This window comes from Apteryx mantelli, chromosome 6 (genome assembly GCF_036417845.1).
Source record: "Apteryx mantelli isolate bAptMan1 chromosome 6, bAptMan1.hap1, whole genome shotgun sequence".
In the NCBI taxonomy this organism is placed as follows: domain Eukaryota; kingdom Metazoa; phylum Chordata; class Aves; order Apterygiformes; family Apterygidae; genus Apteryx; species Apteryx mantelli.
In genome coordinates this window covers 14,812,821-14,826,369 of record NC_089983.1, presented here as the reverse complement: position 1 = coordinate 14,826,369, position 13,549 = coordinate 14,812,821, and the positions used below count along the sequence as shown (strand labels likewise).

Sequence of the window (13,549 nt, the reverse complement as noted above, 5' to 3'; positions counted from 1 at the left end):
TAACTCATTCAGTTTTAGAGTCTCAGTACATCTCGAGGCAAAGTCAGGTGTTTGTCCTCCTCAACATGTTGAGGATGTTCCTCAACAGGATGTGGAGCTGCTCTGTATTTCAGAGTATCCTCCTCCTATACCAGTCCTAACATTTAAATCCATTATTCAGGTGCAGCCTCATGTCTAAAGATAGCCTGTTACCCTGTTTTCACTTACCTTGCTGGCCTTCAGATCTCAGTTACAGGCGTAACAAAAGCAGAATTGCTAGATAAGTGACCAACTCCTCAAAAACACTTTTGTAGTACCTCCTGTGATTGATTAGTATGCACTACAGAACTGGGAATGATACAAGCTCTGAACAGAAGGTAAGCTTTGTTAGGCTCCAATTTTTACTATTACTATTTTTTTTTAATGAGCTGTTCATTCTGTTACAATCGCATTACAGATTTCAGCATTAGCAATGATGCTGATGTAGGTGATGACTTCGCTGAACAGGTTAGATCTTCACTACGGTTGTATTAGGAGCCTAAATCCTTCCCTGGACTCTTTTGCTGAATACTTCTTCACTCTTTTCTGCTAGTTTGTGTCTGTGAAGAAAAAGGCAAAGAGAGTGTTGACTCTGAAAGTGTATAGACCTTAATAGATGGCAGATGCAGCAAGCAGTTACAGAAGCAGGCAAATCTGTGCTTCCAAGTTCTCAGAGTAATTTTCCTAGATACTGGTTGATAGTTGCTTAGAGATTCAGCATGAAACCAATGAGAGTTGAGCTGAAACAGGGACAGAAGAACTTCTGTATATGTGCTATTTCTTGGACATTGCCAGAAATGGGCAATCCTGGTGAAACCAACACATTTTTACTTTACTTGAGTACTGAATAGAAACCATAAGCAAAGAAGCATAATATTCCACAGGCAAAATAACTAATGCAGCCTGGTTTACTGGGGATTTACATCCCAGATTCTCTCTCTCCATACATACTTCTCAGCACTGTTACCTCCTCCAGTCACCTATGTTTTTCAGCAGCTTTCAGTTCTCCACACACACCCTGGGCTCCCTTCCTCCCCCCACTACACTAACTACCTGGACTGCCACATTGCTGATTAGCCAGACAGTGATTAGAAATACTGAACTCTCATAGTTCCCTTTCCACTGAGGCAAGCTCTTTTTTTTTTTTTTTTTTTTTTAAGTCTGCACTTTTGACAAATTTTAAATGCACATGGAGATTCCCAAGTCAGAGGAGTGTGAGTGACAGCATGCTTGCATTGACAACTTTTTCCTTAGCAATCCAAACAAAAATATATATATATACAATACATACAGTTGGCTACAGTAAATACTGTTGGCTACTCTGAAGGAGCTACTTTCCTTGGGTTCATGGTATGGAAGTTTAGACGATTTTTTTCCAGCAGGATTCATGCATGCCATAACCAAGGCTGTATTAGGAATCTCCTCATATAATCAATTATGAGTCTGATTAGGAATGCTTCATCAGTTAAGAATCTAATCTGTCCATTACGATTCTCTTCCATATTTTTAGTCTCCTCATATAAAGCAACTGGCATCTGGCCAATTGGCAACGACCCCTAACAACTCCACAGAACAGCTACACTCATTCACATGAAGCAAGCGGGCAGTTCTGGCTCACACTGACATGGGATATCATGTCCCTCCTCTTCCATAATTGAACAGGAAGGATGTCACTGCTAAAAATCAACAGGCAGATGATACTAGCAATAGAACAGGATAAGGGGAATAGTCGTTATGAAATTAAAAAAAAAAACTTGGGAAAACATTAAAATTATTTAAGCAAAATATGAAATAGCAAATATTATGAACAAGGCTAACAGAAAAAGGACTCTTTCAGGACACTTGTGCTTGACTGCAGCTAATTGATGTAATAGGCTAAGCTTCTAGAAGAAAAGGGAAACCACCTCTACTTCTAATGCTCCTGATCAGATGGCAAAAGGATAAAAGCTACATGTCAGTCTTCAAAGGGCCTGTGCATGTTGCTGGAACGCTGTATCGTACAGTCACAGCTACAGACACACCCCTTCCACTGTGATGGGGTGACAGGCCCCATACAACAGTGAGAAGCATACAGATGTAAATGGGACAGAACACACATAGGAAGATAAAAATGAGCTAATGTTATGATACGTTAACTTTATACTCGCTCTAGTTGTGCTCAGTTACTTCTTTGCACACCAATTCTGCACCTACCTCAGGCTAACATTTTCATCATGCAGAGAAGCTGCAGTTATCTGGTGTTTTTCTTCAACTGATGCAATTCTCTGCTTGATACTTCTTTCCAGCAGTAGATTTTTTGTTTTCTTGATGGGAGGAGGAAAACACAGTTAGTTTTCTTCTGCAAACCTGAACATCACAACTAGGAAATACAAGACAGCAGCAGCAAATTGCAGAATTTGGCTGATGACAAACAGATACGTTCTACCAAATACAACTCATCCTCCTCAGCCTCCACTGGTCCATTTTTCTGATTTTAGAGGAGCAGAGTGTTAGAACTGTCAAACCAGAATAGCCTAAATTTCACAGCAAGTTAGGACATCTCTTTAGCCTTGCATATGTATTTACAGTTAACATCATAGTAATGCAGCGCCAGGTAGAATACTACAATCTCTTATACCAATATACAACTTTCTAATAGCACTCTGTCCTCCCACTACCTATTACAAGCTGACAGCCTTTCCTCTCTTTGGCAGACTTCTCTGAGGAAATCAGCTTATTGACAATACGATAAATGTACTACACATTGAAACAGAAAGAGAGATATACAGGGAAATGCAGAGTCTCTCTCACACATGCAGAATGGAGTCAGTCCTAGAGGAAGCAAATGTTTGCATTGCAACAACTCCCAAGATTTCCAGGAACTGGATAAATGTGCTTATGCTGAGTGCTGTAGTATCTGCAGACTCCACAGGAGAAGAGTGCTCAGATATTTTTCCAAGTGTAGTGAGCCACAGGTAAAGACTAGGGAGCCTTAAAATACAGAGCAGACGTCCCAGGTAGCAACTAACCCAGTTACAATCCCCTTAAAAGTAACAATGACCATTGTGCAACTCCATATTTTCAGACATCCTTTCTAGTTCTGCACGTTTCTATATATGGCCATCTACGATGGCCTGCCTTGATCCCCTGCTAACCTGGTGAGTGCAGGCACATTCCTTTCCCAGCCTGGCCTTGACAGAGTGACCACAAACCCAGACATTGGCTTAGTTAAAGAGCAGCAACGTTAACACATCAGATGAATGAAACAATGATTAAGGTCTCAGTTGCCAGCATGCAACTTGCCTTCAATAGGAAAGGTGTTTTGCACTAAAATTTTAAAGTATGAGCATCACAGTAGCTTCCCTCACAGTCCAAAGACAGGAGTGGAGCTTCTGCAAATGCCTTTGGCCAAGTGCCACAGGGTGATCTCACATGCTCTCCTCACCTCTCTTTGAAGCTCATTCTGGGCATCCCACAGACTGGTCATGACAGCTTCAAGTTTCCCTTCTTTCTCCTTGAGACTGGCCTCCAGCTGCTGCAGCGAATCACGCAGACAGTCATGGGGTGACAGTGTTCCAGCCACGCACCTCACCACTGCCTCTTACTGCCCAGGCCCACCTCCACTGCCCTCCCCATCACTCCCTCAGGCCCTGCAGGTCGTGCTGCAGGAGCCAGCAGCACGTGCTCAGCCCCCCAAGGTCTGGATTACCTCCTAGTCCTAACAGCGTGCATTGTCTCCTTTGCGAACTCGGGTATGCAGGAATACAATGTAGCTTCCAGCATAAGTGTTTAATTACTCTCACACTGCACAGGAAGTGCTGAAAGTCTTAGCTCGCAGTGGCTGACTCAAGGAGACAGCCCTTTGTGGAAGAGAAGGCATGAGACTGCTCTTCCTTTCCTGACTGACTGGGGAAGTCCAGCTTCAAGTTACAGGCAGGGATCTGCCCAAGGCATGCACTAAGCTACTGGATCCTTCAGAAAACCTAATTATGCTGCTCTTTCCTCAGCCTGGCTGGCTGGGGTCTGCCTATATCCAGCCAGAATGGTGCAGTTTCGGGCTCACTGTTTTAGGTACTCTAACATATTTCTATGCTGCTGGATGTTATTTTGGCCATGGAGTAAAACTTTTTTTTGAAGAGATGTTATAAACCAAGTAGCACCAAATTATTTTATTACAGCAGCCCATGTGGTGAGGGACCTGACCAAGCTGTAGCATGATGTGTTCAAAGATAACCCACACTTAAGGTAGCTAGAAAGAAAACCATTCAAGCCAAAAATCCTTTTTTGGTCTGTGGCTGCTTTCTAAGGCCTGGGCATGGTAAGAGCTCTAGGGCACCTTGCCCTGCCTCCCTGCCTGGGAAGTTCAAGCTTGAAAGCCCATTACCCAGTATCACATCACACACACACTTCAAGCCAAGTACCCTCTAGCCAACTGCTAAGGGTGCACCACTCACATCCACACCACAGACATTTTCTCTCTGCTTCCACAACCAAACTTGCCTCTCTGCACTTCTGCAACTCTGTTATTTTCTCCAAGTCTTCTTCATGCTGTTTCATAAATACCTCAAAAAAAATAAGAGTTTGGCAAAGCTTGTGTTCACTATTCCCACATGAAGCTATCTGCTATCAACCACACAAAAATCAAAGCATTTGAACAGAGTGCTTGTCACTCTCGGTAACACAATGCAGAGGTATTTGACACTTTCTGCACTCCCTGGGGTTTAAAACAAGTCTGACCAAAAAAAAAACCCAAAACAACCACACACAGCCACACTTCAATCATTTGGTTAAAGCTCCAAGTGAAGCAAAAGACCAGAGATACTGGTGTAATGCAGACAAAAAGACAAAATGCTCTCGCCAGAAATAGCTAAGGCAGGCACATTGTGAAGGCAACAGACATTAATCTGTCAGTGCCCATGTGGTGGCCACAGAACAGCATTAGTGACTGAGAGGAGAAAAGACATCAGTTCTGCTGCGTTTGCAGTCCTTGCAGTGCCCCCAGTGGACAGAGCCTCTATACATCTTTTGAATATGGGGGAATGAGTGCCGAGAGTGCTCAATACTAGTCCAAGAGAAAAGCACTGACTTCCTCCTGGAGCATCTGCTAGTGCAAAACACTGGGAAGTGGTACCACAGAACAGACAGACCAGGACACTGTGTAGAGATCAATTACTTTCCCAGCACCAACTTACTTTTCAAACCTTGTAGAAAGTTTCTGACTGAAGTACAGGTATGAAATACCATTTCTTCCCCAAATTCTAGTGAATTTGGGTCAAAGAGCAGCTGGCAGTGCAGAGGTTACCACAGAACAATGTGAGACATCCCTCAGTGAGCTGAGCCACAGGCTCTTGCCTGTGCTGGGAAGCCCAAAGTAATGGCATGCACCAAGTTGCAGGGCAAAGGGGATACAGCATGCAGCAGTCAGTTGCCCATACTTATCCCCAAGGTTCAACTTCCATGTGCTGGTACTCCTGCAGGAAAGGGGACAGTCGGTAGGAAACTGGCAGGCTCCCAGGAACCCATTTGCAGCAGGAGCCTGAAGACCAAACACATGCTTGTAGTTTGTGGACCACAAGCTGAGAAACACTGTCCTCCAGGGACCCCTTCCCTGCTGAATGCTTAAACTGAAGACACAGATCTACACTGCTACTGGGAAATATGGGGATCTGCAAACAAGCACATTACACACCACTGACTTGCAGCATGCTTAGCACCGCTGTGCTTCTGGTCATAGTCATGGCAAATAGCTTATGCTGCATTTAAATGATGACTTATGATTTCTCCAGGTCTAGTCACCTCTTTCTCTTGCTGGAAAGATTTCTCCATTGTAGAGTTTCTATCTTGAAGATGCTTTGATAATTCCTGAAGTTCTTTCTCAAATTTATTTGTCAGCATCTGCTCTGTGGAAAGACACACACTGAGGTCTTTCAAGCACTCCCAGTTCTGTGCAATGAAATCAGACATACGGGGTAATGTGACATTTCATCCCAGATTTTCTACCATAACTCTCTACCACCAATACTTTTGTAGCCCAGTGTAGCATCAAGTGGCAGGAATTGAAGACCTAACAAATGCTAAGTCCATCCTATAAGCAGTTGTCACCCTACACACACACAGTCCATATTACTGCCTCCCAAAACACATTCCTCTTCTTCCACTGGTATTTCTCCTTTGGGTGGCAACTCTGGTGTAGTCACTGCTAACCCTTGCTATTGCTGTGTGTACTGCAGCATGACACATCTTGCTGCTGGACCACAAGGCGGCTAGCAGAAACACAATGAAAGCACTGCTCTAACTGGTTATGATCTCTTAAATAAGGTTACTCTTCTGGGGGGGGGGGGGTTCCAGCCCCAGAAAGCTTGATGTTTCATTTCACTTGTTCCACTTCACTAAATTTCAAGTGAACATTGTTCTTTGATATCAGTTTGCTGTCCTGAGACAGTCTCAGCAGTGTATGAGATCCCTTCTGGCAACCTGAGCCTGCAGATACAAGCTCCCTCTTTACTTACTTTGCTGTAACAGTGCTCTCTCCCACTCAGTCTTCTCACTTTTCTTCCAGTCTGCCTTTCTTCTAAGCCACTTCTCTTCCATCGCATCAGCAATGCTGTTCTACACACAAACAGAACAAAACTGAAAGAAAACATGTATGCATACAGACCAAGAGACTATTGAACCTCCCACACTAAACTATAAATATACCCCATGACATAGCTCTTGCCATTCACAGATTGGAAAACTTTTGATAAAACTGTTCTTAGGAGCAACAGTAGAAGCAGTTGTTTTCATGGAAGAGCCTCTGAACTTCTGTTACTCCTCTGCAGAGGTGAAGGAAAACTTAAATGTCAAATCACCAGATTCATGACATCCTACCGCTGTCTCCATAAGACGAGTTCTGCTGTGTTGTTCGAAAGGGTATGTATCCCTCTCCCAGATTTCAGTTGAACCAAAACAAGTCTACTGTGCCCAAGGTTCCCCACTTACTCATGGAGTCTATTCATTCACTGCTTTGCCATTAAGCAAAATATGGAATTGAGTGTCATCCAGTTTCAAAGAGGACCACAGGACAGAAAACATCTTTACCTGATATACTTGGAATGCATTCTTCAGATGCCTATATTCTTTCTGCAGTCCCTCTGAGAAAGGAGGTCAGAAATATTTAGTTAACAAAAAAATGCTAACGCTTAGAACTTTAGTAACATCTTACTCCATACCTTGCAGGGCAGGTCTATGTTATTTGATTTATGTTGGTGGTAGAATCTATAACTTAGAAATCAAGTCAATTTCAAGGAGAATCCAGAATTTGATAAAAGGCAATATAAACTCTACTGGAACAGGTATGCTGCCTGGACATCTCACCTAAATGTATCCATTTCACAGGGAAAGAAGGAAAGGCAGTCACATCTCAAATAGCTAAGTAGTCCTGCTATTATCATTGATCAGGAAAACTTCCTTGACAACCAGTGACTGAAAAATAATGAATTAAAATGAGAAACACTGTTGATCCTACCAGCCTTCCCCAGAAATCAGTATCTTTCTAAGGTAGCTCACTACACAAGAAATCTGAGGAATCTGTAGAAAGTTCTGATTCCAGCATACTTAACTCTACCTCATACCCAGATCTTACTTTAAACCTAACTCTGGTCCTAATCAAGTATAAAAATTTCAATACACTGATGCTTCAAAGGAATGCCATTCTATTATGTCCAGATCTTTTTCCTTAACAATTTTGCCTCTTCCCACAGTGACAGTGTTCATAGTTTCTTCTCAAATTTTCTTCAATTTCTAAGCAGAGGAAAGAAAAGTTGTATGTTAAAAGGGGAGGAACCTTCGCAGACCCTTCTAAAAGTAACTGATTTCAGATTGGTGCTATCTTTCTCAGTTCAGAGTCAGGATTGTAGGAATGGATTGTCAGATAATTTAACCTAAAATCTTAACTATAAACACAATTACACAGCATTCTGCACAAAGTCTGCCAATACCCAGTTTTTCTTCTGCAGCTGCTCTCTCAAGTTCCAGTAACTTCTCAAAATGTTCTTGCAAGCCAGCAACTTCTGACCTATGAGCCTCTTGAAGTGAGCTGTGGAAGCAATGTATAAGGAAAACACATGCATACAGATCTCTCCATAGCACAGCTCTCATCTCTCATCTCATTCTACCACTAACAGCTGCAATGACAATGCGATCGTGAGGAGGACACAGCCGAATGCTGCACTTTTATACTTCCAGGAATTTGTTTGCCATTTTGTTCTCACTTCAAAGCAGAAGGAGATCAGAAATACCTGGCGTGTTCTCACCTGTGGAGTTTATGCTCTTCTTTCAGTCTGACTCACTGTAGACCACAGAGCAGTCAAAACAAAAAATATATTTTTATGCTTTGACTTTCTTCTCTTCTAGTCTTCACATTACATTCTACACTTTTAGTTTTTTTTCCAAACACAAACATGTTATAAAATCTGCCCTAACAAGGCCAATTAGAAGCTTTGCAGCACATTTCCTTTTGGGGGGATACAATGTGGTTCAGGTAACCACCTTTCTGATATCTGTTGTTTGTGTTCTCTTCAAAAAGCCAAAAGTTTGGCTGTGTTTGTTTTCTGTCAGTTTCTAATCACTCATTTGGGATGAACAGCATTGGCAGTCCTTTAAGTAGGAAGATGTTTTCTTTGTTAGCTTGAAATGCATAAGAACTTGTGAGATAGGAACTTGCTATAGGCAGGGATGTTGATAAAGTCAGGTGTTGGTAGAATTACTTTACCACCACTCCCTCAAAATGATTCCCACATTTATGAAACACTCAAACTAGTGACAGAGAATCTTTAAAAATCTTCTAATACCACTTCAGGGAGAGAGGGTGAGGAGACTGCACCAGCTTATGGGTTAGAGTTAGGTGAGCACAACCATGCTCAGAGAAGCCTGTCCTTTCTCCTTCAAGGGACCAGGGCTCCCGCTGTGCAGAATTGCCAAGTTTCATTTTCTCATCACCTGTTTAACAGGCTGTGGGCTAGTCTGACAACACCTTCTCCTCAAACATTAAAGTGGTATCCTGAACAGCCCTGTGTTAAAATAAGAACGAATGAAAGTATCACATTGTTTTATGTGATATTAATCCAGGATTATGTGTTTGCAAAAGGGGAAAAAAAAAAAAAAAAAAGCCCTCACACCTAGCAGACACACTGCTGTCCCTTTTCATCAAGTCAAGGAAACATGCAGTCCAGGACCTCACAGCCTTTCATAGCAGTTTTGGCCCACAGGTGATAGAAATATTTTAAAGAAAAAACAAAATCTCACAAGGCATGGGAATTTATTTCCCAGTATGGAGAAGAGAATCTTCAGTCTGGCCTGATCTCAGAACCAAAATGAGTTTGAATTTCATTACTGTAAACTAGATTAGCTGCAACTTAAGTTTAGGCATTTTTGTCTCACTCTGAACAACCATGAGGAGGCAGAAGTAAGAAACAAACACACACCTCCTTCCTCCCCCCCAAAAAACACCACACCACATATGTTAATCTTTGCTCAACTGCCATCTTATTCAAAACCACAAGAGACTGAGATTCTGGTTCAGTCATCCTTGGACTTTCGCCTTGCAAATCACAGAATTTGTACCTGATCATATGCTCATGCTCCTTTTGCATCTCCTTGCATCTTTCTTCCATGTCCTTTTCCAGCTGCAAAGAAGAGATGCTCACTGAGCCACCAGTAAAATAAAAGAGAAAGGGTTTTTCTGTCTTTCCCATTCATTTGAAAATTTCTGCTATAAGCACAGCTTCATTTGGGTTATCCAAACCTTCTCACTGAGAGCTCAACTGCAAGAGTTACAGAAACCTTCAAGCAGAGACTCCAGCTGACACAAAAAGCTGTATTTGTATTCACTTCTCCATTGTACAAAATGCTTTTTAAATGCCACTGATCTTGGGAGACTGGCAAAAATCTTTCTTTTATCAGCGTCAACAACTAAAAAGCAAATAACAAAGTAGCTCAAGGCATTTCCAAGTCTCATCTGTGCAGAAGAATCACTCTGAAATTTTTCAGAATTGCCAAAGTCCCATTGATTTAGGTGGCTTAACTAGGACTGTTCTCCAGGATGCTGTTATTTCCCCATGATGTATGCACATTCATGGCACCATGGCAACAGCTATCCAGGTATGCTGGTTTCCAGCTCTCTGCACTAGTTCCCAGAAAACCCTTCCTTTTCTGGTGGGAGCCCAACAGACTGGGAACATGCTCAGCTATCTCTTGCTCTTGATCCTTAGAAAGGGTCCAGCTAGTGTTTGAAGCCAAAACAATCCTTTCCCTCCTGCCTGTCTCAATTCAAAGTGACCTTTTTAACCAAGGCATGGATAAAGAAAGGACTTGCCTGGTTCTGCGAGACCTTATAATCTCTGTGCAATTGCTCCATTGTGCCTGTCATCTCAGTGATCTGTTCCTGCAAGTCGGTGACAATATCCTCCCTGCAAAGATATACCATCCCTCCGTCACACACAGGGCTTCTGCACCCATAAGCTGGTGCAGTCTCCATACCCTCTCTCCCTGAAGTGGTATTAGAAGATTTTTAAAGATTCTCTGTCACTAGTTTGAGTGTTTCATAAATGTGGGAATCATTTTGAGGGAGTGGTGGTAAAGTAATTCTACCAACACCTGATTTTATCAACATCCCTGCCTATAGCAAGTTCCTATCTCACAAGTTCTTATGCATTTCAAGCTAACAAAGAAAACACTTGTAGCTTCAGATGGACCCAGCTGGAGATGGAGACCACAGTCCATGATCACAGTTTAATTACTACATATTCCACATTGCTCTTGCTTTCCATCAAAGGCAGTGAGATGCTAAGAACTTACAGAGGACGCAGACGATGGAATCAGTACATTTCAGTGAACTGAAGTGAATAGTCAAGTTTGAAATTCAGTCATCTGAGGTTCTAATGGTTATAAGTTTTTGGTTCATAGCAATTTAATCAACATAGACCCAGAATACAATTCTGCTCAGCACTGTTATTTGAAAACGTGGAGCAGACAAATAGTGATTGTACTAAAGTTGGTTCAGTTGCTTTAAATGGCTGCTGACTAGAAACATACAAACAGCCCTTTGAGTTTAGGATTTTCTGAAATCTTACTTTATGCAAGATTCAGATCCTAGTTCTAATCGCTAGTTAAAAAGCAGCAGCAAGAACAATAAGTGTCCCATCTTCAAGCTGAAATAAATACAACTTGAATGCAGAGCACATTTTGCTGACACTAGGAAAGCAGAGAGCAATTTTCCAAGCTAAATATTAAACTAGGTGCCTAAAGAAAGGAAAAAAAGACAACACAGACCGTATCAATAAAAAAGAGAGAAGGAGCAAAGGATACACTTTTTTTTTGACTCTGACCCCAGAACCTATAAGCTAATACTCACGTCTCATTCTTCTCTGGGGCACTGCAAAAGAATAACAGAAGCAATCAACATTAAACAGTTGCAAAAGATATACATTACATTTTAGTAGTAAGCCATTGATGGACATGCTTTCAAACCTTTTTTTCACACCTTCACCCCCATGTGACAGCATACTGGCATGCCTACACATTGACTTTTCAGCATAGCACGCACACAGCAGATTGTAGAAAGATGACATGGAGCCATCAGAAAGATAACATCCCCTACCGTGACTTTATCCCATTTGGGCTTTGGAAGGGAGACCATCGTGGCTGGAGAGGCACTGCTGACTGTTAAGGCATGCTAGCACAGTCCAAATGTGCACCACCAGCCTTGCCATTCTACACTGACAGCTGCGGGGACGCTGCATATGCAAGCGCATATCTAAGCTTCATTCAGGCAAGCTAAAGACTGAGTGGGGAGAAGAGGGAGATCCTGGTTTTGTTGAAGGAATTTTGGTGGAATTAATCCTAGTGTACTCAAGGAAAAGAAAAGAAAAGAAAAGAAGAAGAAGGAGGAGGGAAAAAAAAAAAAAAAAAATCAGACTTCAGGTTTCCTTTAACTCATACCAGAATCTGAGCTTACCTCTGCTCTGCAGTGGCTTAAATCAGTGGGGTAGGACAAAGCCCCACTGCATTTCAGCCTGCATTCATCAGGGGAATCTCCCCTGGCTCAAGCTTACCCAGTTTCACAAGCTTTTTTGTTTTTATGCATGGCCGTGGCAGGGACAAGAAGTGGTGCAAGTAGATAGCAGCTGACTCTCAAAACAATCCTACTAGTCACACATTTTCAAGTTACCAGGGAATAACAGGTGAAACTTGTTCATTCACAGATGATAATCTTCTGTCAAAAAATGTATCCTCTAGGACTACAGAGAGATGATCTTTAGCCCGTATGAACTTGTAGCCAGGTGCAATTTCCACAGGTGCAATTTCCACAGCCTCTTCCACAGCCTGGGGAATGAAGAAAGAAAAACCAGCAGCTAGACCTCTTGAATTCTATGTGCTAGACTTCAGTTATTAATCTTTATTTCAACCATGGAGAATGTGGATTAATATAAGTAAACATGACATTCAACCTTTAAGCTGGAAATCACATCTAAGCCCTCAAAAAAAACCATTAGGAAACTCACCATACTTTTCAGAAATTACTCAGTTGCACCTGGATGACATCGCAAGAATTTCTATGCCCTGCTGCTAGGCCTCAAGACAAGACCAGCACACATCTCAGCAAGATGGAATATTTTGTACTAGATTCAGCCTCTACCACACACTGAATTTCTGAGCCACAAATCTAGTTATCCGATTAATTTGTCTGCTTCTCCCTCATGCTTTGCTAGGGAAGAATGTGAGACTGGATATAATGATCACATGGTGGCATGTCACTCTGGGGTGATGAATCAGAGACATGTCTCCCTCTGACACCAGATAACCTATATTCTCCCACTGTAACAACACACAGAACTGTGAAGTGCAAGAGAACTCTATTTCCAGATAAGCTTCAACAAACTAAGAATTAAACCTCAATTGTGAAGAAGACCAGTCAAAGTAAGTAAGTATTAAAAAAAATAAAAAAATAAAAAGCAGCTGCCAAACTGTTGACTTACTGGGAGCCCAAAGCATCAGCCCTTGTAGATGGCAAGAAGAAATGCCAAAGTGGCAGCACTGGCCTGAGTGATGCTTAAGCTACAAGATGTCAGCACAAGTCTGTACACAATCATCTTCCATGATCCAACTAAGAGTACGGCAGACTCCCAAATAATCCAGAACAGATCAAGAGCTTAAGGTTACCACCAGAAACGACTCAACAGGGAAACAAAATAGGGCACTCATGCAATCCACATTGTGTCATTGGAACTGCAACTGGAGCCACAACCTACACAAGCTGACTTTTATGCACTCATCCCCCAGGCAGAGAGCTCATTCAGGTAAGAATATTTTTTCATTCTAGAGCAGACTGCTTTGTGCCAATGCACTCACATGAGGGGCCCTTCTGCTTTTCTGCTGATTGCTGTGCTTCCTGGAGGGCGGTACACCTCTGCAAATGAGAAGAGTTCAGAGTTGCAGACAGTCAGAAGTAGCTTAGTGACTACCTGCTTCAAAGGTCAGAACCATGAGCCTACTGCTGAAATAAAACCCTCCT

At 42.2% G+C, this 13,549-nt stretch overlaps 1 protein-coding gene across 1 annotated transcript; it reads right to left on the bottom strand.

Annotated features, from left to right (window-relative positions):
• Nucleotides 1-384: 384 nt before the first annotated feature.
• Nucleotides 385-12,392, bottom strand: FLACC1 (flagellum associated containing coiled-coil domains 1). The gene is made up of 10 exons (XM_013952150.2): nt 12,206-12,392; nt 11,390-11,410; nt 7,977-8,074; nt 7,078-7,130; nt 6,507-6,606; nt 5,794-5,897; nt 4,498-4,560; nt 3,443-3,532; nt 2,212-2,321; nt 385-578 (listed from the first exon to the last, which is right to left on the bottom strand). The coding sequence occupies exons 5-10, from the start codon at nt 6,586-6,588 to the stop codon at nt 518-520; spliced, it is 510 nt and encodes a 169-aa protein (XP_013807604.2). The 5' UTR covers nt 6,589-6,606; nt 7,078-7,130; nt 7,977-8,074; nt 11,390-11,410; nt 12,206-12,392; the 3' UTR covers nt 385-517.
• Between the last annotated feature and the right edge of the window lie 1,157 nt (nt 12,393-13,549).

Coding starts and splice junctions, on each gene's coding strand:
- FLACC1 (XM_013952150.2), bottom strand. CDS start 6,588: ATGGAAGAGAAGTGGCTTAGAAGAAAGGCAGACTGGAAGAAAAGTGAG. Junction 2,322..3,442: donor AGAATGAGCTTCAAAGAGAG/GTGAGGAGAGCA, acceptor CCTCCCATCAAG/AAAACAAAAAATCTACTGCT. Junction 579..2,211: donor GATGAAAATGTTAGCCTGAG/GTAGGTGCAGAA, acceptor TTTTCTTCACAG/ACACAAACTAGCAGAAAAGA.